At 44.9% G+C, this 27061-nt stretch overlaps 1 protein-coding gene across 4 annotated transcripts in view; it reads left to right on the top strand.

The window, feature by feature from the left end:
* The window catches only part of LOC147211097 (low-density lipoprotein receptor-related protein 1-like), an 83289-nt gene that overhangs the window by 16935 nt on the left and 39293 nt on the right, over positions 1-27061 (top strand). For 2 of the 4 annotated variants that reach the window (XM_086121809.1, XM_086121817.1), the window contains exons 3-21: positions 3024-3161; positions 10149-10268; positions 10990-11118; positions 11192-11455; positions 15681-15843; positions 16059-16281; positions 18152-18341; positions 18443-18586; positions 18675-18911; positions 19370-19550; positions 19833-20055; positions 20163-20352; positions 20434-20556; positions 21286-21426; positions 22608-22733; positions 23458-23574; positions 23673-23753; positions 23841-24008; positions 26838-27020. In XM_086121809.1, the coding sequence (XP_085977935.1) occupies positions 3024-3161; positions 10149-10268; positions 10990-11118; positions 11192-11455; positions 15681-15843; positions 16059-16281; positions 18152-18341; positions 18443-18586; positions 18675-18911; positions 19370-19550; positions 19833-20055; positions 20163-20352; positions 20434-20556; positions 21286-21426; positions 22608-22733; positions 23458-23574; positions 23673-23753; positions 23841-24008; positions 26838-27020 (3141 nt within the window). Of the gene's footprint in view, positions 1-3023; positions 3162-10148; positions 10269-10989; positions 11119-11191; positions 11456-15680; positions 15844-16058; positions 16282-18151; positions 18342-18442; positions 18587-18674; positions 18912-19369; positions 19551-19832; positions 20056-20162; positions 20353-20433; positions 20557-21285; positions 21427-22607; positions 22734-23457; positions 23575-23672; positions 24009-26837; positions 27021-27061 lie in introns of all 4 variants that reach the window. The other 2 variants (XM_086121791.1, XM_086121800.1) reach the window with 1 other exon arrangement.

Here is a 27061-nt window from a genome sequence, read left to right as displayed (position 1 = left end):
GGTGGCCCATTAGCCGTCTTAACATTCCTATACATGCGCAAACACTTCTGAGTGTGGGATCTGGAAAACAAATGGTGCGTTGCCATTCGAACCTCCCTGTGACACTTATGTGCGATGGTTCATTCTCACTCAAAACCCAAAATTCAAATTCGGCATCCATTTTTAACAGCCACTTCGAATCTCACTTCAAGTCACCGCCGTTTGGGGCACTTCCCTAGCATTTCGATAAAAGTGTTGGTTTCCAGGTTTTTACAGCTAGCATTCAATCCCCCAGGATAAAATACATGTTGTGTGGATTATTACATTACTTTCTTGTTCTTATTACATACTTTCTTGTGTTCTCTCTGCTCCCTCGAGTTTCTAGAGGACGGTGCAATGACGTAAGCCACATAATTTGCCTATATAGCAGTTGGAACATGTTTAATTACAATGTGGTTGTTGTCTTCAATGCTGGCTGTCTGTTGGAAGGAGCATTCCATTGTGTGCCCTGTTGCAAAGTGGAACCCCATGTAGAGAAAACACTGAAGTGGCTTCAAGTGTGTTTGAGGTCACATTTAAATGACAATCGCCTTCTTTTATGAAGGCATGGGCGACGGACCTTTGGAAGCTCTGGGAACTCTTTGAATGCAATTCGGGTGAACTTGTTTCCATGCTGCTCACGTTGTTGTCATCATTAGTTCACTGTTGTGGGAGCAAAAATCCGGTCCGGGTTTCAAATCATTTTCAAATCAAACATCCTAACCACTCTTCTTGTAATCGGCTGCTTTTTTTTTCCCACAGACGATTTTACGAATGGACTCCTCTCAGATTTAAACTGACACTTTTCACGAATATGATCGGTGTCTAACATAGAGAGATCTCTACCATGGGCTGGTTTATGATTTGAAGTGCCATAGACAGATAAATTGCAGAGCAGGGTGTTTCGTATACACTGTTGTTCTGCATGCAGAAAGTATACAGTAACTGTTTCTGTATGTAACAACAACTAGGCTCAGTCACCATTGAAAAACAGCCAACCAATAGAATTTCAAAGTGCCATTGTCATATATCTGACGCTTTGAACAAATGGCACGCGTTTGACACATAATATCAGGTCATGCCAACACTTTGTCACTTAGCGCCGTTCAAAGCTGGATGTGCTCCTCTTGGATCAGGTCATTTTGCTGCCTGTTTGATTGCGAAGTGTAGTGGTAGCTCATATGGATTCATTAAGCCTTTCCAGACTCAGCAGAAGCCACCCAAGGGCCTTTGCAGGGGGTTCAGTTCCAAAGTGCAAGTGTATTCCTTGTAGTGAGGTTCATGCGGAGCTGGCCATTTATTGAATGGAAATCAGGCTGGCTTAGAGGCTGAGGCTGCTAATATATGAGCATTCCCCCAGACGGGAGAGCTGCTCTTTTGCTGTCTAAGACGGATGTACAAAAACAACTCTTGTTTTTGAATGTGTCACTTTTTCTGCTCAGCTTCCTGTACCACGGAAACTCCATTTGCGTGGTGGGGAAGGTGGTGTTTGGTTGGTGGACTTTTTTTTATTTTCAATTACCGGTACTATTATTGCCACAGGAAATAAAGGCATTCTGCCAACAACATTAGGCGCCAACTGCACCATCAAAAGTTGTAGAATAGTTTATTCTTTGGGGAGCAAGTGAATGAGAAACAGCTCTGTTGAGAGGGGTAAAAACATTTAAAAAAGATCTGCTTTTTGGCTTCAGCAGCTCTTCGGCATTGCTATACTTGGGCTGTATGAGACGCCGAAGGTGGCATTTAAAAGACAGGTGCTCTTCAAACTTCAGCACCAGCAGCTGCTGCTTAACCCACACTGACTCGTGCCGTTTCCTCTGAAGGAGTGAAGTGCACCTTCGCTGCTGCAGCGTTTTGGTAAAATGGGTCAGCAGATGTAGGAAACAGAGAGATCAGGGAGGAGGAGGCGGAGGAAGAAGTAAAACGGCCAAAGCAAACTGTTTGCTCTGCAGTGTGGGCTGAGAAATGGAGAGAAGTGTGGGAGACGCTGAGGCAAGGAGACAGCAATCTACTGTATATTCCAAACTGCCACTGCTTGAAATCAAGAAAGAACTAAAAATCAATATAGGCTGAAACCAGTACCTATTTTGTGCATTTTTGAGTTTTGTGTTTGGCCCCATTCCACTCCTTGATGCTTTTGGAACTTGAATTTGGCCGACTTTTACACCACCATGTCGCACTAAGATACATACTATTTGGAATAATTGAGTCTGGAATGATGGTCGATGATGTGGTGCTGTTGGCGCGATCTTCAACTCTCAGTGGAGCGTTTGGCAGCCAAGTGTGAAGGGGTGGGGATGAAAATCAGCCCCTCCAAATCTGAGACCATGGTCCTCAGCTGGAAAAATGGTAAAGTGGCCTCTCCAGATTGTTGATGAGAGTCTGCCCCATAGTGAGGAGGTCAAGAATCTTGGGAGGAGAGACGGGACGGTGCAGCAGTATGGGTCTGTTGTGCGGAAGAAGGAAGTGAGCCCAAAGATGAATCTACAGTATGTTCCTACCCTCACCCACCGTCACGAGCTGTGTACCATGACCGAAAAAACAAGATCCCGGCTAAAATTGGAAGAAATGAGCTTCCTCCGCAGGGTGTCCGGAGTCTCCCTGAGAGAGCTCGGTCATCCGGGAGTGCTTGTCCACATGGAGCGGAGCCAGACGAGGCGGCTCGGGCATCTCGTTAGTATGCCTTCTGGACGCCTCCCTGGTGAGGTATTCTGGGCACATCCTGCTGGGAGTAGGCCCAGAGGATGACCAAGCACACGTTGGAGCGACTATGTGTGCCGGCTGGTCTGGGAACGCCTTGGGATTCCCCTGGCAGAGCTGGAAGAATTGGTTGGGGAGAGTAGTCTGGGCTTCCCTGCTAAAGCTGCTGCCTTTGTGACTCATTGATCGATCATGTGTGAAAACCAATCAAACACTCTTTTAAAACACCGTTTATTTGATCTGACTGAGGACTGAGGAGCGAGTCCTGTTCGTTGCTCATATGTAACATTGCATTTGTTTTCCAGGCTTGCATAACCGGGTGAACAAGTGCCCCGTCAATGAACATGGCTGCTTGGACATCGACGTTTGCCTCCCCATGAGCAAACTATGTGACGGAGTCCCTGACTGCTCTGATGGCTGGGACGAGGGCCCTCACTGCAGAGGTAATATACATATGCTCGGGAAAACTTTTAAACATTTTTTTATTTTAAATAAAAAAACAATGCTCAGAACAGAAAACTACCATGGTCATAGTGTCCTTATTGGGAACTGTTTTGAATTCAACTAAGTCATACAATTTGACAGTGTTTAATAAGATTCATGGATGCCGTGAGGGAAGACATGCAGGTAGTTGGAGTCAGAGTAGAGGATGCAGAGAACAGGGAAAGATGGAAATTAATGACTCGCTGTGGCAACCCCTGAAAAGGGACAAGCCGAAAGGAGGTGAAGAATTTGATAAACAATGGATTTGTTGGTTCTATTTCATTTGCACGTTTAATAATTTGTATTGCTCTTTTTTGTAGCTTAAAGATTGACTGTTTTTTTGTGTAAGTATTACCCCATAGTTGCACACAGTATCTCAGATATGGCAGCAATAATGAGCAATATAATGTACGGCATCTGAAGATGCCGAATTTAGGAGATCCTTGGTTTTAAACAGGATATCTGTTTGATTTTTTTCCCGATCTGTGATTTCCAACATACCGGTATTTATTTCACATATAATATCGCCCAGGAATTTAATTTCATTTACTCTTGCTCTTTCAATTGAATTGACGATAATCACGTACTACATTTAAGGGGATGGGTATCAATAACTTTTTTTTCCTCCATTCTTTTCTGTAATACAGAGGAAGAACCGTTTTTTTGTTCTGGGTGATGTCTGATTCAAGTTAGCTTGATGATTGGAAAATTGAAAATCCTCAATGTCTTGCACAGTACTGGAGATCACTCAGAGATTCTGTCAGCCAATCATAGCTGGCATGCCTCCTGCTGTGAGTACACAAGTCCTCAGTAAAGCAGTGGTCAACACAACCTAGTAATGCATGCATGCACCCCCATGTGCACCCAAACATGCACTCACACGCTCACATTCTTGCAAATACACCCAAGCACCCCCCCCCCCCCACACACACACACACACACCAGCAGTGTGTCCAGAACCCATTTCAGGGAAAGTTCTGGTCCTCAACAACCATCCCAGTGTTTGCTTGTACAAACTGGCTGCTTGTGCCAGCATATGCTCGCGCTGATGACTGAAAGCACACTTTGTCACTCACTATGTCCACGTAATTCTGCCCAAGTTGTTGACACGACTGGTCAGAAAGGCAACTTTATCTCAGTCCCAAAACGTGTTTTGGGTTTCCATTGGGATACCGTTGCATTGTCATAATGTTTGGAAATCATTCACAATGAAGACAGACACTCAGGACACTGTTTCGGGGTCAGATTTGGTCAAAGTGGCTCCAACTGACGTCGTTGGAGAAGAACCGAAAAGTGTATTTTATCATTTTACAAAATGGTGTCTCTTATCTTTTTGAAAACACATTTCAAAGCGTGTCCTCAGCTACTGAAGCTGTATTAGCAGAGCTGGAGATATGCTTGCGTTTTTGCTGGACTCATTCATTATTCTAAGAACATGTATTAGGCTGGTTAACCTCGCCATTGATGCAAAGATTAGCTTCATTAGTAAATATCTCGGTTGCATTCCCATTGAATTTGATTTCATATCCACCAAATTGCATTTGTTGTCCTCAATGCTGTCTCCCCCCCAAAAAATGTCGTCTTCTTATAGAGGCAGGGTGCTGTGGCACACAAGTGTCCAGTGAGAGATCCATAAGGATCCTGGGAAAAATGATCCACTTAATACGTATGAAAATGATTTCGGATTCATTTACAAATGCCTATATCGGTGGTGATCGACATACCGTTTGCCACCTCCATATGGCAACAGGCCGAACAAGCAACTGTTCTCCCTTCAGATGACAGAAAGTATAATAAACCCGTGTATGCACCTGTTGACATTTACAGAATAAGTAATGGCTTCCACATTTCTCATAAAGTCAGTACATTTGTAAATAAATTGAGAGGAGGTCTTTATTTTCAGATTCATACTTATATGTGACCTTTTTGGTTGCTGTTTAGATGTAAAATGAAAAAAAAATGCATACTCATGGTTTTTGGTAGGTTTTTTTTTGTTTGGGTCACAAGGCTCATAGTGGCCTCTATGCAATGATTTGCAAGCCTCTTTTGTGCCTTCACTGTCATTTTGAGGGTGATGGGGGCCTCTGTAGTGGGCCTTTTTCCTCAGAAGTGACTGATTTATGGCAAAGGAGAAAATGGGGTCATGGCAGCAGTCCTGAGAGCTTTCCCCTCTGTGCTCCCTCAGAGGGAGCCCTTTCTATTCTCGTGCAATTGTTTATGCATGCAGTGGGTTGTCTTTGTCCTTCACGTCTCAGTAAGTGTGGAATGAGAGACGGTCATCGGCGACTTGACGTGGCCACATTTTCATCTTTATTCATGAGCGGGTCTTGACCTGAATGGTTTAATGGGCTGCAGTTAGGCTTGTCTTGCATGACAAGACCTGTTACGTCTTCGGCGGCCAGGCTTTGGCCATCACTGCATGTGTGTGTGTGTGTGTGTGTGTGTGTGTGTGTGTGTGTGTGTGTTAGGGCAGGGAATGGAGAGCGGGGTGTGAATTCGATGCGTTCAGGAGTGGATCTCCGTAAAATGTGTGCTGCCTCTCTGAGGCGTTTCTGTTTAAAGTCTAAAAACGGATGTCTGGGGAAGCATGTTGCCACTATTTGCCGTTAGGATTACGACATTGTTTGCTCATTATCCAAGCTACTGTTCTGTCTGTGTTTGTCATCCATGCCTCTGACCGCCTTTGACTCACCAGCTGCAAAGTCCAGCAAATGCACGCTTCACGGAATAAGCCTCCCATGTCTATGACACGTACACACCATTTAGACAAAACTATATAAATCTAAAAATGCATGTAGTGTCCAGTGTGTGTACAGTATACTGTATACTGTCTTGTCTTGTATGTAATTGTCCTAATTATGTTGTGTTGTGTATGTTTTTTTGCTCAATGTATGTAGCAGCACAGAGGGACTGTCCTCCGAGACAAATTTCTCCTATGGGAGTAATAAAAATTCAAATCAAATCAAATCAAATATGGACTAACGCGAACCATATCATCTTCTTCCTCTTCTTCTTTTGCCAAATAGTGTTTCATAGGCTTGAGGTCAGGTTCCCACAAAACCTGAACCTACAATAGTCTAGAATGTTTGGACATTGAAGACTTATTTCAATACCGTTGTCCATTTTTTGTACCAGAAAATACATATTGTTATTATGATAAGATAAGATAAGATATCCTTTATTTGTCCCACACTGGGGAAATTTACAGCCTCCAGCAGCAAGAATGTAGGCAGAAAGAAGAAGAAAAAAAACAAACAACACCGTTCAATTAAGTGCAATATAAATACAAAATGGATAAATCGCGGTGCTATTTACAGTTGTTTTCCACATCATTTAATTATTATTAATATTATTGTTGCTATTTTCTATTCAGCAGCCTGACAGCAGTTGGTAGGAACGAGCGTCGGTATCTCTCCTTCTTGCAGCGCGGGTGTAACAGTCTCTGGCTGAAGGAGCTACCTAGTGCTGTCAGGGCGGGCTGGAGGGGGTGGGAGGGACTGTCCATCATAGCTTTTAGCTTAGTTAGCATCCTTCTGTTGCCCACCTCCTCTTTTGTCTAAATGGTGTGTACGTGTCATAGACATGGGAGGCTTATTCCGTGAAGCGTGCATTTGCTGGACTTTGCAGCTGGTGAGTCAAAGGCGGTCAGAGGCATGGATGACAAACACAGACAGAACAGTAGCTTGGATAATGAGCAAACAATGTCGTAATCGTAATGGCAAATAGTGGCAACATGCTTCCCCAGACATCCGTTTTTAGACTTTAAACAGAGAGGCAGCACACATTTTACGGATGTTGATGATGATTATTATTGTCTTTGATTGTTATTATTATTATACAGTAGTCCACATTGTTTTCTACTTGTTGCCTAGGTTTCTGTATCCCAGACATAGAATGAAAATCCATACTTGCCCTATGGAGACTTTATACTTTTTCAGACATTTTTTTTTGTCGTATATGGAATCACAGGGAAAACGTCATGATTTGTGGGCATACTTGAAATTGTTTGTTGAGTTACATGTCACACGATAGGAAAGCTGCAGCAGGTCGAGTCCATGGGAGGACCTGTGCAAACTTGTTTCCAGACAGTGAAGGTACAAAGGTAGGAATGTCCTGGGAATAAGCATCCTGCCAATGTCACACGCTGCAGTAGCCGTTTTACACCATGAGTTCACTTCCAACTGCTGGATAAGACTGGAAACTTGAAAAACTTGATTTGTTGTTGTTTTGATTTTTTTGCCAATGATTTAAGCATGTTTGTGATATGAAATTTACAAGACCTATTCATTTTCACTTTGCAGGGACTTTAGTCCTAATCAGTCTCGCCCGGTTTTCCTTGAAGCAAAGCCATGCCAGTTTTATTTACATCGTGGAAAATTCATTCACAAAGACGTTTCCTCAAGGCCTCTTAGATTGAGCACGTCAATAAACGCCCCCCTCATACATAAAAGAAAACCAAGTGAAGCCCTCGTGAGTGAGCGTGTGGCGATGGACTTCTGAATCCCCATTAGAAGACATCCTAATCTGCATGTCGACATCATCTGATTGCAGCCCTCAAGTGAGAAGGACACCTCACAAACATGTCCTGTACTTGTCCGACATCTCTGATCGTTATGCTTTCACTCTGGCCGCAACCTCTTCTCATGTTATCCCCCTCATGTAGAGGAGATAACCCAGGGAACACTGGAAAGAAGTTTACACAAACTTGGCAAAAGTGATTTGTTTGCCGAAAAGTCAAGGCCACTGTGACCTCACTCTTAGTGCTATTCTCTCGGTCATATCTCCAGAATGCCTGAAGGCAATTTCTCTTTCCAATATAGCTCCTCCAAAAACAACTTTTCCGTTTTGAAGGCTGGATTTACACAGCGGGGAGAAGTGCACAAGTGTAACGGAATGCCTCGCCCGTTAGTTGGTGTATTTCCACATATCTTCAAGTAAACCAGTGTTGACAGAACGCCCGAAAGCAAATTGCATGCACTTACGACCAAAGTGCACGAGTGTCAATTTCTGCCAGCAAGAACACAGCAAGACAAAAAATTACTCCGTTGTCCGCCGTCTGAAAAAATAAAACCAAAATCCTTTTTGATGGTCTGTGCCGTATTGACGCCATATGGAATATTTTTGCCGTACGTTTACAGCACGTTTTTGTTTTCATTTGTCACTTTGTTTTGTTTTCTTATTCAATCCCACTGGCGAAAAAAAAAAAGTTTAACCCACATTTGGAAGTGTCAATCATAAGGATCAATGGCATTGGCACGCTTCTTGAGGATTGAAGGCCTCCTCTGTTCTGTGTAGTTTTGTTAGCTTTGTTCCTTAACCTCTGGTCAAACGTCAGCTGCTGCTGTTTGCCTTGAGGTCCTCGCACATCTCATCGTGAAGCCTCCCTCTTTGTTTTCTGTACAATCAAAGAAGCCTTCGTATCTATTTTTACTATGCAGTTTTAAATACAGTCAAACCTCGACCAAAACCTTCGAGTTTTTTATGCCTCGGATTACGACCGAAAATTGGTTCTCGACCAAACTGAGCGCAGTTCAATGCACCACTTGACTCCTCTCGCCTTCCTTACACGAGGAAGTGACGCTTCCTTGGGTAGATAAGGAAGTGACGCTTCCTCGTGTGGCGTTCCATTGTGAGCAGATGTGTTCAAAAAAATGATAAAAAAAAAAAAAGAGCGGGGTTTCGGTTTTCGAACAAATCGATTTTCGAACAGCCTTCTGGAATGAAAACCGAGGTATGACTGTATTGGAATCACCTCGAGTGACTATTCGTACCGTAAACAGGTGTTGAACGGAGGTGAAAAATGGATCTTGGCAACCTTTTTGGGGGATCTTTTAGCCTTCTAATTGCCAGCGGGACTTTCATACTGTGCGACTTGGTGAATGGATTCGTCACATTTTGCTGGGGGACTCTTCCTTTCAGTGGGGTCACAACAAAAGGGCCATTGTCGCCCGCTGTGCTACTGGCTTTCCATAACGAAAGAGCCTTCAATCGACCTAATCCTTCTCAACTGCAGCACTACGGCGACGGGCTGGATTCACACGGAGCGACAAACTTTCCACGATTGTATTATTGTGGAAATGAATGCTTCGTCATGCATTCATTCATTCATTCATTGACTTGTTGTTGTGTTTCATTCCAAGAAAAAATAAAGATAAATGACATTGAGACAGACAGTTTCCTCACATCCGGTTGTGTGTGTTGTGCCACAAAGCTCAGAATGAACGAACCTTGAGTGCGTCCTGGACAATCCTATGCTTGTGCCTGCCCGAACGTAGAACTTTATACACTACTCACAGAAAGTTAGGGATATTTCGCTTCCAGGTGAAATTTATGGATCATGTAAAAAGTTCACGCCACAGTGATATCATATCATGAAAGTAGGACATTTAAGTAGAAGGATGCACTGGTGAGTTCCTCATCTCAAACAATTCATTGAAACAAACGTGAACAACAACGGGTTGGTACACCACAACAACAAATTTCAACATCTCAATAACTCGTCACGTGCCCTTGAGCGCCAATTACAGCTTGACGACGTCGTGTCATGCTGTTTTCAAGTCGATTTATTCTCTGCTGAGGGACGGCATCCCACTCTTCTTGAAGGGCAGCCGTCAGGTCATTGAGGTTCTGGGGTGCAGAGTTTCGAGCCTCTACACGCCGACTCAGCTCATCCCACAGGTTTTCAATTGCATTCGGGTCTGGAGAGTGTGCAGGTCATTCCCAAGATATTTTTTGGTTTTGAGTTCATGTGCACATTCAAATCCCGACCCATACAAGATGTGCTCGTGCACGAGCCCTGGATAGAGTGTCCCAAACCGGCTCACGCTGTGGATTAAAGCATTTAAAACACAATGACCTAAAACCCTTCAATTTGCCTTCTTTTGTCAATGAGGATATTGTGGCCTTAAATCTCAGTTTTTGACATCGTGTCTCTGTTCATCTTTTAGAGAGTGCACCGGCCTGCGCCTCCCATGGGTGCCAGTTTCACTGCGCTGTGACTCACGATGGGCCCAAGTGCTACTGCGCCAATGGCTATGAGGTGGCTGCAGATGGAAAGTCATGTAAAGGTTCGTGGCCGTTTTTGGTTTGCTCCTGTCCTTCCTTTATCAATTGACCCATTGAATGCTGTTGACCATCCATGCACACCTTCCGGGTTGAAAGTGAAATGGCCAAGAATATGAAATTATGGATTGCAGATCTTTTGAAAATGGTTTCGTAGTCTGTCTGTAGTTGCAAAAAGAATGATTCATCCTTAATCAAAAGGCAAAATGGATTTTCCGTTTTAGAATACTTTTTTTTTTTTTTTTGCAACATCGGTTCCTTACTGTATTTAATATGCATGTTCATTCTTTGCATGTCTCTGCAGTCAGCTATGCAATTGCGTTGGTGGACTGTTTCACGCTCTCTTGAAAACTTACCACTGTCCAATCAAAGCCATGCACAAACAGTATAGGCATGGCATTTACAGTGACTTCATTTCCATATTGCCATCGTTACCACCATTTTCCTTCATTTAGCACACGTTTACAAATCCAATATGCATTTTTCCTGAACTGGACCAATGTGACTTGGAACCCTAATTTTGTAGTATCTATCCAACAGAATAGCATTTCAAATAACATATTTTCATGTTTGTGTATTTTGGGGCGCTGGAGCAAATACTGTATCAAGAATGACATTTCGGGTATTTCTATTGCTGTCAAATGTCAACGGCGGACCAACCGTGTGTACCATTCAGCACGGTCCGTTTGTGTTCGTGTAATGACCATCACGTCCCTCTCCTGGTAGATTTCAATGAGTGCAATGTGTATGGAACATGCAGTCAGACATGTAAAAACACGGCGGGCTCCTACCTGTGCAGCTGTGTGGAGGGCTACCTGCTGCAGCCGGACAACCGCTCCTGCAAAGCCAAAAATGGTGAGACTTGCCGTTTATTTTCAGCCCTCGATTCGTTTTCTGACGGCCGCCGCTTTCTCCTCGCCATCCCCAGAGCCGGTCGATCGTCTTCCCGTGCTCTTGATTGCGAATCTGCATGACATCCGCTGCACTTCGCTGAGCGGCTCCGCATCTCCACGGTTGCCCTCTATTGCCACCAAGCAGGCCATGGCGATGGACTTTGTTTATGCCGAGGAGACCGTCTGCTGGATCGATGTGGAGGAAACACCGGCAGCCACGCAGCTGAAATGCGCCAGCATCTCCGACCTCAAAACCGTCACCAACGTCCGCACCATAAACATTTCCATCACCCTGCACCGTGAGTCATGCAGTTGAGCCAACAAGGGAAACACTTGTCTTACTGCTCCAGATTATTTGATTCTTGGAGAGAGGCTTTTGTCTTGTGTCCTGCCAAGCGGTTTTTAATTACTCAAAGTCAGTGATTGACAAAAATATCCTCAAACATATTTCTGCTGGAAATAGAGATGATCTTGCTTCAATTTAGTCCCGTCTAACTTTTTCTTTTGTATGAATGTCAGCAGAACAGTTAATTATTCATAGACGATTGAAGAGAAATGCATTAGTTGTAATCAATAAATAGTCATTTTTGGACTAATTAAAGGATATTGGGTAATTTCTCATGGCACACCTAACGAACCCTGAAAAAGATTAGATTATCCTCGTGCAAAAATAATTTAAAGGGCATGTAAAACATATTTAGTACTTGTTTACAGACATAAACCTTTGGAATTTTTCGTTTGTTTGGTTGTTTTTTTTGGGGGGGGGGGGGGGGGAACGACTAAAAATACCGCGGTTTGGACTTCCTAAATCTCAAAGTTGGCTAGACCCCGAGTGATCAATACTGATTGGAATATGAAACGCTAAGTTTTGTCAGGAAAGCCAAGAGAATCAATCAAAGGTAAAAAAACCAAAAATAAAAAATGCCAGCGAGCTTCCAAGCAGCTAATCGGTTTCCATTTTTCAGCCCTGCGTGTGTTTAGGAGATGATCAATTTTTCTTTTTTTCCCCTCAAAAAACACAAATCTCAGATGCAGAAAAATGTGCTGAGTACGTCTTTCTTTTTCTGACAGTTAGTCTTTGAAGAGCAAGGATGCACTGGCACATCTCTAAATCATCGAGCCAGTCGCTTTGTTCATCGCTTTGTAGCTGACCTCTGGTTCTTTGATATTGCTGACAGCACGTCGTCAAGCATCCATTTTTCAAATGACCTCAACTCCGAGTCGTGATTCGAGGTGCTTTGACACATCTCCACCTTTGCGCTCTCATGCGTTGTTTTTAAGAGAAATGTTTTGAGGGGGCACATCATCCGATCTAAACTCAAGGGAGTCCCACAGAGGGCCACAAGCAATTGCTGCAATTGATGAAATCAGACATTCTGCTATTGGCAAATGGGGGGCCTGAACAAGCTTTGCATTCCTCAAGCTGTGACTTCGGTCCTGTCCAGTCAGGCCATACCCTCATGCAGCTACTGACCCAAATACCTTTGCGTCATTTGGCGTTAGCGTCGTGTGCAAGTCTAAAAAGGCGACTTGTGACAGTAGCAGACATCTTGTGTGATGTGACCACAAATACGCAAAATCAGATCAATCCCCCAGCGCTGGAAGAAAACTCGATGCGCTAATCTGATCTCACTATGCTGCTCCATTGGACCCGCACTGCATGTGCTTCATGAACACGTCCCGAGTACAAGATCGAAGGCCTGATCCATAGCGTCGAGTGGAGCAGCTATAAAAGCAGCCTGTGAATTCTTCACCAGACAGTCAAAAATGATAATCGAGTGACTTTTCTTCCCTGTAGATACATCTTGCGTCATCATTGAAAACAATCGGTCCATTTGATATATTTTTGACATTTCAAAGAACACACCCAAATTGATTGTGGAAAATGAGCCAACATCATTCCCATGTACTGTATGCACACAAGACCTTTGCATCTGGCTTAACACATTGAATCACATGAATCCAACCTGAAATGAAACCTCTAATTGCGGGAGTGAGACTGTGGCTGCCCCGTGGCCCGCTTCAGGATAAGCACTGTACAACACGCATTGGCGGTATGGATATCATATCAGAATTGCTCAGAACTGTATGTGGATTGAATCTTAGCCTTCAATATGAACAAAAGTGCAAATGTACTGCCATGTGGAATTGAGCCAATTCCATGTCACTTTGCGATCGGTCCAGACATGTCATGCCACGGTTGCACTCGAAAACGTATGGTCGGCGAAGCCGGCGGATGGCTTCAGAGGGATGTGGTTAAGTCGAGCCTCTGGAGCTTGGCAGTTTGGAGCAGAGTTCACACACTTGGTGATTTATCGCTCGGAGCCTCGCAGAGCCTGACGGATGACTCGACTGACGGTTCCAGATGTGGCATGCTCTGTCTGCATTGTCTGGGAAGATAAGAGGTGCAAAGGCTGCCCATCCCATCCTCCCCACCCTGTCAGCACAGCTCCACAGCAGGCCCCATCACTTCACCCTGGGTCCTGCTATTTATCATTTAGTCATTAGCTCTCCTTTGTTTTAAGGCTACGGTGCAAAGCTTCATTCTTTCACTGTTGGCATGCTTGAGTTCTGTTCTGCCAAATGACTGTTTGGACATGGAAACAGTCGGAAATCCGCTCAATCGATTGGAGCGGCGCTCTCGGGCCTCTGCCAATGCCGCGTGATGATTTTAAAGGGTCAACACTCAAGACCACCCTGGTTTCGGACACGAGCAGGCGTTCAGGACAGGAAGTGCAGCATGGCTGCATGTGGAGACAGGGCAGAGTTTCCCACCAAACTACCCGCTTTGCAAAAGATGAATCAATCAAGAGGTCAAAAGATTACATTTTGAAATGGCTTTCCGGAATTGTCGGTTGTTTCTCAACCCAGTGGTTAGAGGGTTATGCAACAGCCTCTGCGTAAGAGTCTAATCCGTGCCTGCCGCGGGGGCGTTCTTAGTGGGATATTGGCTGAGAACTGATACCGTTGGAAGTATCATGATCCTGCTTAATGACACACCTCTTCTGTCAAAACTTGTTGTTTTAGTGTTTCGAAAACATCTTGTCATGATTTGTTCTTGTTCCCATTGCTATTTGGATTTGTTTTATTGGCTAGCGTGTTTTCACTCCTTTTTGACTGAAAGGCTCTGCCTCTGTATACAGTCATGAATTACTTCTGGCTTGTAGATGTGCCAACATTTCCAATGTCGTCTTCATAAATTCAGTGTGGCTTGTTAGATCAAGGATTTCTACTCGCCTCTTGTCGCCCGTGTAGTCACCTAAACATGCTGAAGGTCCCCATTGGGACTGGCCACTTGAATCTGTGCATGACTGGTGGTGTGGGCCCGGGGTGAAATATGTCGATTCGGCCCAGATGCTGTACGCTTGCTCTGCTGCGAGCATGCATGTGCTGCTGTATAATTCACCTTTGACACGCTGACTCCAGCAGTCCCGCTGATGCTAATCAAAGGAGGGATGTCAAAGTTGTTCCTTGGTGGTAAGTCTGTGTGATGTTTAGTGCTCTGAAAGCAAGAGGTGGCAGCGGCTATAAAAACGCAAACATAATGTTTCTCGCCGAGATTTCCTGTTGGGACAATTCTCGCCGAAAGTCAGGCTTTTAGCACAATTTTAGCTGAGGCAAAGGTTTGCAAGCAAGGTTCCTCTTTCTTGCGAGATTTGGTCAGCTTTTTGAGCAGCATGGCCGCTAAAGTTCCGTTTTGAAAGAGCTTGCCCTTACTTTAGGTCACTTGATTTTCTTAGTCATCCCTGTCCGGCGTGTCGGATGCTCTGTCAAACAAAAGAATGAGGAACTTGTGTGAGCTGCTTTTCAATCATTCATCACAATTTTTGAGTGGGCTAGCTGATATGTCATCTAACTCAAAACATGGGAACACAACAGGTCCTGGGTCAGTTTTGCATTGGAAATTGTCCAAATAAAACACTGCAGGTGCAGCGCTGCGCACATTACATCGTTTTTACATTTGGATGTTTGAAGGAAATTCTCCTCCTAATATGTCATGAGCTGGATAACCTGGAGACACCGCGTTCTAGTGTAGTGCTCATGAGAGAATTTTTGTAATCTATCCTCTGAGAGAAACAACTTTTTGTTTGTGCTGCAAGAATGACATGGCAATAATCCAAATTCCGAGCACATTCCTACACGCCAACTTGCTCAGGATTATGGGTAAAAATAGGAAATGCTTTGCAAGACCTTAGTCATAATCTTTGATTCATTGAAAGTGTTTTTTTTTTTTAGTTTAAATAGCAGAGGGAATGTATTGCCTTCAGCAACATTGATTTGTGCTAAAACTGAGAGAATCCTCTTGTTTTTCTCTCTTTGTGAATGCAACTTGCTTGTTTTACATGAACAAAAATTTCTTCCATTGATGGACTCAAATCAGTCATAGAAAGCGATTACACTTGCGGAGCCAAAACTCGCAAAATGACAAGTTGTGCTGCCTGGGATGTTTATGACTTTAATTTGAGTTCTTCGTGATTCTGTGTGTCTTTCTTTCTCTTCTCTGTCATCGCATACACCCTTCAGACGTGGAACAGATGGCTATCGACTGGCTGACCGGAAACTTCTACTTTGTGGATGATGTGGACGACTGGGTGTTTGTCTGCAACAAGAATGGCCAGACATGCGTGACGCTGCTGGACCAAGAGCTGTACAACCCAAAGGGTATCGCCTTGGACCCGGCGATGGGGTGTGTGCCTCTGTCCTCAACGACCTGATATTACCCCTCAATGCCCATTTTAGCAACACTAGAGAAGAACATGCTGTTGTATGATGAGCAACGTGCTGATCCAACATTTTTTGGGAGCGAATGATGCGCTGAGTTCCTTTTTACAAAGTGTCGCTTCCTAATTTTGATTCACTTCCTTTTTGACTGAAATCCTCTTTTCTTGTCTTGTGCTGCAGAAAAGTTTTCTTCACAGATTATGGCTCCACACCGAGGGTGGAACGTTGCGACATGGACGGTCAGAACCGCACAAAGCTGGTGGACAGTAAGATAGTCTTCCCCCACGGCATCACTCTGGACCTGGTCAACCGGCTGGTGTACTGGGCTGATGCCTACCTGGACTACATTGAAGTGGTGGACTATGAGGGCAAGAACAGACACACGATCATTCAGGGCCTTCTGGTGAGATTTCAGTGGAGATCCAACAGCACGAAAAATATTCACTCACCGTACACTGTTGAACCAACAAGCACAAATGGCAGGGCTCGAGAGCTTGGGCGCCCAAATTTCGCGACGGTGTGCCGAAACGTTTACATCCGTTTGAGAGCCTTAAGAGGCTTTGGGGAGGGAGTCTCCACAACTCTGAAAGCCTGCAATGCACATTAGGCACATCTTGGTCTGGAGCAATTGGAGAAACTGAAGCGCGTGGCCACCCTCTGATTGGCCATGGCCCAGGAATTTGCATGTGTGCGTTTGAAGATGTGCTGCAGGTAGGGCTAAAACCAGAAATTCCAATGAGGAGAGAGGAGACTGACAGAGGAGCGAGGCAGGAGAAGCTAGAAATGTTTGGGGGAAACAAAAGCTCCCCATACATAATAAACCTACTTAATGTCTAGGTTGCGAGGTTGACACATGTCACAAATCTGCGTGGCTACAGTCAATTTTCTAGAGTATATTTTACTCTTAAAGCACTCTATTTGGTCCCAGTCTAAACAGAGTAAAATTTGAGAGGATCATATTCAGAGTAGATTTCACCCAGACAAAAAATTGGAGCAAAAATTACTTGGAAAAAAACAAGTGAAGTAAATTTTACAAGGCGAGTTTTTGCGGGAAAAAAAAGACTTGTACAGTATTACTTTATTAAAAAAGAAAAAAAGTCACTCAAGGGTTGAGGAACGAACCCACAACCTTCATGTTGGGAGATGGCCACGCTAACACCTGAGTCAATGCCGCTCCTACTGTGAGTTAGTAAATCGCTGGTGTCAGGCGGAATACTTGTACCTCCAAGAGAAGGCCCAAGTATTTGGGAGTCGCCTTTTGGTGACCCCAGCGATTTACTAACTCACAGTAGGAGTGTATTGACAGTCATGGCAACTTGGTTTCGGTTTCCACAAGAATTTGCTCGGCACGGCATTGTACCTTTGGCTACAATGCAATCCGGGATTGTGGTTATCCATCAATTCAATACCTGAACCACTTATCCTTCATGAGAGTGGCGGGCGTGCTGGAGACTATCCCAGCTGTTTTCGGGCAGTAGGCGAGGTACACCCTCAAGTGGTTGCCAGCCACTTGCAGGGATTCTGATTAAGATAAGCCCAATTTAAAAATATATACAGTATATATTTTGGGTTTATTAGGAGTTAAAACAGCGGCAGACAGCCACCAGTGTGCTCTCACTGTACTTAACAGTTCAATAGATTGGCAAATAAATGTACGTATGTGAAATGTATGTATGTATGTATACTCTAACAGCCCCCTAAAAATGTTTTTGTCCTCATAAAACATGATTTAACCTCATCATCTTTTGAGACCGACAATTTTGCTTTTGTCTCTTGTGTAGTGAGTAAAAAAGGCTCCACCCTCATGGAGAAGTCAATTTTATTGCTTTGATTGATACAACTTAAGATTGTGTGATTTTCCTGGCCAATGCCTCTCTAAACATATTAGTCCGCCTCGAGCGAAGCTTGCCTCAAACCCGTAATGGTCTTAATGAAATCAGGGCTGAAGTGGATGGAGAGAGGAAAGGAGGTAATGTGCACGTGTGAGAGCTGCATTGCAGTAAATTCAACCAGCACTCGCTAGAGGGTAGACTTCTGCCAAAGCCCAAAAGTTCTCACTTGAATCAATCGCAATTTGCACATCCCGTTTTGCAGTCTTATCAATGTAGGCTTGTGTAATTGTCAACTGCAATGTAACGGTCTTTCCCCAGATTTACAACAGAATGTTTACACCCGCGGTTCACAGAAAATGAACTATTATGCTCATAAGCATGTGTTGTATTGTATTGTGTCAGTGTTTCCTCTCGCTTAGCGCTTGTGTCATCGCATTTCAGATTGAGCACCTGTATGGGCTGACTGTCTTTGAAAATTACCTGTACGCCACGAACTCAGATGAAGGCAACCTCAACCCCAAGACCAGCGTGATCCGAGTGAACCGCTTCAACAGTTCCGACTTCCAGGTGGTGACGCGGGTCGACCGTGGCACGGCACTGCACGTATACCACCAAAGACGCCAACCTCGAGGTATCCATGTCTAGATTCCATCTTTTTTTTTCTCTGTCTCTCAGTGTGTCATCTACGGTCCAGTTTGTGTAGCTGCTGTGGTACACGCACTCTTTTCACAGTGCGTAGCCATGCTTGTGCCTTGGATCAGTTTGGAAAGGCTGGTGGATGTTCCGACATCTGTCTGCTGGGCAACAGCCACAAGACACGCACCTGCCGCTGCCGTTTCGGCTTCAGCCTGGGTAATGACGGCAAGTCTTGCAAAAGTGAGTGACAGCGTTCCGTTGAGGCGCATCCCTTCTTCTTTCCATTTGTGTGAGGGGGGGGTGGTTGCAAATGTTCTTTCTTCTCCAGAACCGGACCACGAGTTGTTCTTGGTGTATGGTAAGGGTCGCCCCGGGATCATCAGAGGCATGGATATGAATGCAAAGGTGCCGGATGAGTACATGATCCCCATCGAGAACCTCATGAACCCCCGAGCGTTGGATTTTCATGCCGCCAGCGAATTCATCTACTTTGCTGACGCTACCAGCTACATTATTGGTCGACAGAAGATAGATGGGACAGAGAGAGACACCATACTGAAAGACGGTAAGACTTTTGGGGACAAAAGCATGCAGACACAACTCCCTTGGAGTATTTGAAGCTGGTCATGAGTTCGGAAATATCCGAGTAGGCGCTTATGGGGAGTCGCGTTACAAGAGCAACAAAAGCCATGGCTGACGAGCATGGTAAGCTCGTAGATGCTGGGCTGGTGGACCGCTCTTTTGACCGTCAGCATTCCTGAATGCAGGCCGAATCATTTTAGCAGCTTTGAGCCTTTGTTTAAATATTAATGTACAGCTTCATAGCTACAGCATACAGCAGTTCTTGTTCAGAACTGATAGGCTGTGTACGGCGTCATCAGCAAATTCAGCTCATTTATATTCACATTGGGTTTAGTAATTGTGTCGCCGAACTTTGCTCGCCCGCGCTGTGCCCTCACCTGGAGCAGCACGAAATGGAGCTCTACTTTGAGTTTGCAAAGCTATTTTCTCTACGTATCTCAGGTGTCCACACAGTGGAGGGTCTGGCAGTAGACTGGATGGGAGGTAATCTCTATTGGACAGATGACGGGCCTAAGAAAACGATCAGCGTTGCCAGACTGGAAAAGGCTTCTCAGACTCGCAAGACCCTGATCGAGGGCAAGATGAGCCACCCCCGTGCCATTGTGGTGGACCCTGTGAATGGGTGAGCAACTTGTTTTCAAAGCTCTGTCAAGGAAATTCTCACCGTCATTCAAGTCTGGCAGGGTTGTTCACAACACTCTTCTCTGTGGTGTATCAAATTTGGAACACGTTTATTTTCACTCTACAGGGACTTTAGTGGAACTTGCAAACTGTGGTGATAGTGGAGTTTGTGATTTCAACCACTTCCAACACTGCCGTCACATGGGGCACATTGATTTTTCCTCAAATGGCAGCAGTGTGATGGGGTGATAGCTCACATGGCTTTTGGCTCACCATTTTCCAGGTGGATGTATTGGACCGACTGGGAAGAGGATCCCACTAAGAGTAATCGAGGAAAGATCAAGAAAGCTTGGATGGACGGATCCAATCATCAAGTTTTCCTAACGAGCAAGACAGTGTTGTGGCCCAACGGTTTGAGTCTGGACATCCCGCAGGGTATTTTGTATTGGGTTGACGCTTATTACGACCGCATTGAGATGGTTTACCTCAACACGACCGAACGGAAGGTTGGTTTTACTTGAGAATATGATCTCCTTTTTGGTTTTTTTGTTTGTTTTTCCAACTTCCGACATGATATGACTGTGCGATCCTCCCCCGGTTCCTGGTTTAACAGGTGGTGTACGAGGGTCAGGAGCTAAATCACGCCTTTGGTTTGTGTCACTATAAACAATTCCTCTTTTGGAATGAGTATCGCGGCGGTAGCATCTACAAACTGGACCAAGTCACCAAGACAGTCACGCTACTGCGGAATGAGAGGCCACCCATCTTTGAGATTAGGGTGTATGACGCTCACCAGCAGCAAGGTACCTCAACATTCCTCACAGGACACAGTAGTCATTTCACACCCAGCGATAGTACTCAAGTTCTATTCTTTTCTTGCAAAGGCACTAATTTATGTCGAACTATGAACGGGGGATGTAGCAGTCTATGCCTTGCCATCCCCAATGGCCGGTCCTGCGGCTGTGCTGACGATCAAATCCTGGATGAAGATAACGTCACCTGCAAAGGTGAGACAGCACAGAGGGTTAGCGGTTAGCGTTGTTGTCTCGCATGGACAGGGTCCCAGGTTGAATTACATGTTAGTGAGAGCAGGGCTTCTCTCTTCGTCACGTCTTTGTCAAAAAGAACTTTGCATTGTATTTGCATGCCATCTTTTGACACATAAAGATTTGTCATATTATGTCAAAATTGCATAGAACAAAAGTGACACATGCACTACCGAATACCCACTGGTTACCCTCTGAGTGCAAAAATAAACATTTGTGTCATCTTGCATCTGACAGACCGCACAAACCTGCAGTGAAGACTGTAGACTAGACTGCTGAGCATTTCTGCTTATCATTTTAAGAGCTAAGAAGATACGTTTTTGAGCTAAGAAGATAAATGCAGATCAGTCCTGTGTGTGTATACGCCAACTCAGGCGAGATAGGCTCACACTCTCAACTCAGGTTAAGTGGTATAGAAAAGGAATGCTTTGTTGGAGTTTTTCATGAAAGCTCAACATGGACTGGAAAATTAATCACCCAGCCGGGGTCTGCCAAAGCGCTCTTGACTTTGCTTTCCGTACTCAAACGAAACTACACAATCTAATTTTACAGGATAGCTTGCCAGATCTGTGGGAGGGAAATCTTCAAATGTTATTGCGATTTTAAGATGAACAAACTGTGACCTATCCACCAGTAAGCCATTGTGTGGGACTCTGGTCTCAATGGCCCATCTGTTTGTGCATCCTTCAGCCAACCCCTCCTACGTGCCCCCGCCGCAGTGCCAACCTGGGGAGTTTGCCTGCAAGAACAACCGTTGCATCCAAGAGCGCTGGAAGTGTGACGGGGACAACGATTGTCTGGACAACAGTGACGAGGCCCCTGAGCTTTGCCGTAAGTGTTCCATGCCTCTGTCATGGTCACTCGGCAACGCCGAAATAAACACCATGTTGTTTGAGGCACTTTGCTAATGCAATGCAAACAAGTACTAGCTGGAGCTTCCAAGATCGTCTCCTTCAAGCAGCTTGATGGGGATATAATGGTGCTGGCAACTTTTCATGTCATCCCGCAGCGAGAAAAAAATGCGGCGGGTAGAACTCCTTCATTTGTCTAATCATTTTTGAGATGCCAGAAACCAAAATTAATATTGCGCAATGCCATTCTGGCGCTTCTGAATGATCAAAGGGCTTACTTTGGAGCCAGTCACAAGAAGGAGTCATGTCATGTCATTTCGTTGAAGATAAAACTCTTTTCGACTTTTTGCATTTCTTGTGTCTTGGTCATTTCACTGCATGGTGACAACTGGCAGCAGCGTCTCCCAGAATTTTGGGGGGAAGGGTTGGGGAGGGGGCGTTGTCTCATGTTTTAAATGCCATATTACTCAGGATAGGCATGTGCATCCAATTTTTTCTTCACTCACGACAAATAAATCGAGCAAAACATGGCTTTGATATGGTTGCTAGCTTCCTCCAAACTGTTGGAGGTATAGACAGTTTTTCTTCCTCACTTTCAGTAACCCTTACAATTTCATCATTTCAAACTTCATTTTTCACTTGCGATGCTCTACCCAATTTTCCAGAGTGAAAACCGTCATCGCTACCTCGACTGCACAACCTTTTTATAGACTGCATTCTCTTAGGCACTTTTATGCCTGTTGCCAGCAGTGCGCATAATCCCAGTGAGTCAACATGCAATTGAGTTCCCACACTTTGGGATCTAAAAGAGGCTCAGAATGGCTAAAATGTGAACAGCATGATGAAAAGGACCGTTTAAATATCAATTGTATTTCAACCAGAATTGTACCATTCGATTCATGGATTAAACACCTGTTTTTGCCACTTGGCTTCTTGTTCAAGTTGGGCAAAAATGATTGAAACCTTGTGCATTCAAAAATTGTCAGAACGTCAAATTGACACCTGTGCAGGATGTGGTGCATTTTAGATTCATCCTGAAATTTCACCTGAAAGCCAAAAAATCCCCGAACGTTTTATGTGTAGTGAAGCTGTAAGCAGTTAGTATGATTGCTGGAAAACATGTGTGGCGTTACTCACAGTGCTCTTGATGTCTCCCATAAGACCAGCACACCTGTCCGGCGGACCGATTTAAATGCCAGAATAACCGCTGCATCCCTCTGCGCTGGCTGTGTGACGGCGACAATGACTGCGGCAACGATGAGGACGAATCAAACAGCACATGTTCTGGTATGCTTTTTTAAATTTTGTTTTATTTTATTTTTTTCCAGCGGCTATTCGAGTTGAAGTTTACTTTGAAAAACTGATACAGGAATGGAGTAGATTCATAGAACAGTATAATAATGGAAATACACAACATTGTAACCCATGGCTCATTTCCACTTGAGTCCCTTGACGATTGGATTAACGTCCTTGAACTTAAAAAAGTAAAACCCAATAGAATCACAACAAATAGTCAGAATTAAAGTGCATTGTGACATGTCAAGAGATAAGGACATTTTCGGCAGGGCTTATGGTTAAAGCTTTGACCATTCACGAACCAGTTCTTCGGATGTTACAAGAATGAGCTGAACTCAGTTGTAGCACATTCCAGGAATGATGTTATTGGCCGGGGACTTGAATGCTGTGTATTCTTGAACAGGATAGCGGGGGTTTCCACACCAGCGCTGTGTAGAACTTGCATTTGCCAATTTTTAAATGTAGAGTATTAGTGCAGTGGTTTTCAAACATGTGGGCTTAAGGGATAACGATTGTTTCCAAGTTCAACCTCATAAGCTTAACGGCACCTAAACACAACAACCATGTGTACCCTTAAGTGGTATCGCAATTTAAAAGTCGCTTAATTTCAAGAAAAATACTTTGTTACGTTAACATTGAAAAATGTTTGAGAAACGCTTTGCTTGTCATGAGACACAGATTGCGAAACACGTTTTTAAACTTTGTTCCCTGGCAGCACGCACATGCCCTCCAAATCAATACCCTTGTGCCAGCGGTCGTTGCATCCCCATCTCCTGGACGTGTGACCTGGATGATGACTGTGGAGACCGCTCAGACGAACCCGACTCATGTGGTGCGTGTGGATTGCGTCACGCCGTTGCGGCGTTAGCTTCGCTCGCGCAGCGACGAGTCATTCATCTCACAGCGCCCCTCTTCTTACCTTGCCTCCAGCCTATCCCACATGCTTCCCTCTAACGCAGTTCACTTGCGCGAATGGTCGCTGCATCAACATCAACTGGCGCTGTGACAATGGTAAGCGACCACACATCTCAGACCGCCTTCTTGAAGATATGCATTGCATGACGGATAGTTGTGTTTTGTGCGTGCGCTTCTCTCCAGACAACGACTGTGGGGATAACAGCGATGAAGCCGGCTGCAGTCATTCCTGCTCCAGCGTGCAGTTTAAATGCAACAGTGGTCGCTGTATCCCAGAATATTGGACTTGTGATGGTGATAATGACTGTGGAGACTACAGTGATGAAACGCACGCCAACTGTACCAATCAAGGTGACCAACGTGCATATACTGTATGCCGGTTGCTTTTTTTGCCATTTGTCAAAATGCTCCCGTTGGAATTGTCCTCATTTGTGCTCATTTGTGACGCCATGACGTCACGTGAGCCGTCGACCCACCTCACTAGACCTCGTTTCAGCCAGCATCCAAGGATGAACTCTGAGGTGCGTGTTTGTCTGATGGAAGAGAAGAATAACTAGCGAAAGTTGCCATGGTGTAAGTGGTCTCGTGTTCAAAGCAGAGAAAAAAACATTTGGTTTTGAGTGTTTTGTGGGTGGCATTGCTGAAGTGTTATTTTGGTGGGATGATTTTCTTTTTCCAACCGGCTTTTTTTGTGAATGCTTGTGCATCCATGCATCCATCTTCTGAGCCGCTTTATTCTCACGAGGGTCGCGCGGGGTGCTGGAGCCCATCTCGGCTGTCTTCGGGCAGTAGGCGGGGGACACCTTGAACCGGTTGCCAGCCAATTGCAAGGCACGCAGAGACAAACAACCATCTCACACTCACACTTAGGGACAATTTAGAGTGTTCACTCAACCCGCCATGCATGTTTTTGGAATGTGGGAAGAAACCGGAGTACCCGGAGAAAACCCACGCAGCCACGAGGAGAACATGCAAACTCCACACAGGAAGGCCGGAGCTGAAATCGAACCCGGTGCATCTGCACTGCGAATCCCTGCTTGTACTTGACGAATAATACATCGTATTTGAAACATTGTACGTACGTTTCATAACGTTTGTGCAATGGTGAGAGTTTTGACTGCGGATCATAGCGTAAGGTTACAATTACGTTACGGTACATTTGTTTGCCTTGTTATAAGATTGACCAAATCAAAGTTCACTCAGTGCCACAGAATAGATTGAGGACCAACTTGGTGGAATTTGTGAGCTTTTGCCAGTGCCTGGCAGGCTGTCACATTTTTGAGACTCCTCTTTCTTCACACCACATTTCCCCTCTAATTGGCCTCGAGCTTCGGTTTATCGTTTTCGGCAGATCCTTGTGGTGTCTCAGTTCAGAATGCGGTTCTGCTCTGAGGGTGGCTAATAGTTAGACCGTTTTGTGGTGCACAAATGACATAGATGTTGACCATTTTCCAGTCCCCGTTGACCATCTTTGGAAGATGGGCTGGCTCCGGTTAACCACCGCATCAGCATTCTAGAAGAGCGTGCGCCGCTGTGCACCGTGTGTGTTCTGGTGTTTAATGTACTGCTTGATCCATGCAGAATCTCAGCCAAGTGCTGTCAAATCCCAGCAGGCAGTAAACAAGGCTCAGCATGACCTGTTGGTTTAATGAGCAATCTGCGCTGTAGATGTTTGGAGCCGGCCCCTTGATGTCATTACCAGAATTGAAAAAGCAATAGCAAGACCCCGAAGTCTGCCATACTGGTCTTCTCCTCTGAAAGGCCCAAGATGGCCCGTTGTATCTGTGCCAAATGCTGACCTCTGTCATGAGGTACAGTCATTATGTCGCCACCCCAGAGGTGCCCCCTTATCCTCTCGTGACATCAATCAGAGAACTGTGTGCTATTGTTGTTTGACTTGGCACAGCATCGCGTCATTGAACGCGTCATATCAACACAACAATTAATGTCTCGAAAGGCCTGTTGTCGCTCTCGTCTGTCTTTGCCAAGTGCATCCGCTCTGTGGGTCTGTCTTTTACTGGCCTGTCGGACTCACGTCTTCTTCAGCGGTATCATTGTGTGTTTACCTTTGAGTGAGATTACACCAAAACGACAAAACGTGGCACACAAAACGATTGCAATTTGGTGCAAATGCAGATAAACTTTGCAGATAGAGGAATGTTGTTTGTCTCCTAAGTCGCAATGGAACGGTTCCGCCCTATGGTGCCACTCAGTGAAATATAACTTGGGGTCCCACAATTTCCATGTAACAAATTGGAACTACTTTTTCTCTAGTGCCCCTGACAGTCATGGGCCCTTCGAATTTTCATCGCTTTTTACGGCTCTCTCAGTGGAAATGGAATATCTTCTATGAAATTCCAGACTATAGTAATAATCAAATTGAAGGATCAGGTTAGAGGGGAAAAAACATGACACAGAAAAAGACTTTGCCCAAGGTGCACAACATATCGAAGCTCCATTAATTATAAAAACACTCATTCTGTGGGTTGAGATCAGGTGGTCCCTGTCCTCCAATTTGTTTCTTTTTCCTTCAGTCCGGTAGTCGTTTCTTTGCAGCCACCCTAATATCAAACCGTTTCTTCACCTGCGTTAAAATGCGGACTTCAGAGTGGCTCACTGCAGTTTCAGCTTCTGTGGTAGAGGACCAGGTGGTTTGTTGTTGCTGTTGTTTGTTTGGTGTCGACACTCGAGTGGAAAAGCTTTCGAAAAGTGTCGTTTATCTTGTCTTTGCCTCTATCTGACATGATGACCCCATTTCCCGTAGTCGTGATTTTTTTTCTGGGGTGGGGGCAACTCTCGTAACTTCAGACGTCCTCACCGTTTTGATGCATAAAACGAAAGGAAATAGGGGCCCGGTCAATGCAGATGCACTGAATGAATTCCAACTGACTGACGTACGCAAGATGGTGAGAATAATATCACCTGCTGCGCACGTTTGATTCAGATGGTGAGTTTGCGTATACACTTGGCTTGTGTGCAAGAGGAAGAACATTTCTCAGCATTTATAAGTGAGTGAGGCCCATCGTTGATTGCAGAATCTGCTCGCCGCAGTGTGGTCTTGGAAATACAAACATACCATTCCTTTAATTATTTGACGGTCGTCAAGAGTTCAATGTGGAGGCGGCGGGCTTGCTTCCTTGATACGAATTGAAGTCAACTCCTTCCCACTTGTCTCTGCAGCGACTCGCCCCCCAGGTGGCTGCCATGTGGATGAGTTCCAGTGTCGCATGGACGGTTTGTGCATCCCCATGCGGTGGCGCTGTGACGGTGACACAGACTGCATGGACCTAAGTGATGAGAACAACTGCGAAGGTGTCACTCACATGTGCGACCCGACTGTCAAGTTCAGTTGCAAGGATTCGGGTGAGGGAGCTCTCAACTTCTGCCACGCTTCAAATGATTTT

The sequence above is a fragment of the Hippocampus guttulatus genome, chromosome 1, assembly GCF_054856545.1.
Source record: "Hippocampus guttulatus isolate MCC_2025c chromosome 1, RoL_Hgut_1.0, whole genome shotgun sequence".
NCBI lineage: Eukaryota > Metazoa > Chordata > Actinopteri > Syngnathiformes > Syngnathidae > Hippocampus > Hippocampus guttulatus.
Note: the sequence above shows the minus strand (reverse complement) of the source record. Positions and strands in the feature narration are given on the sequence as shown.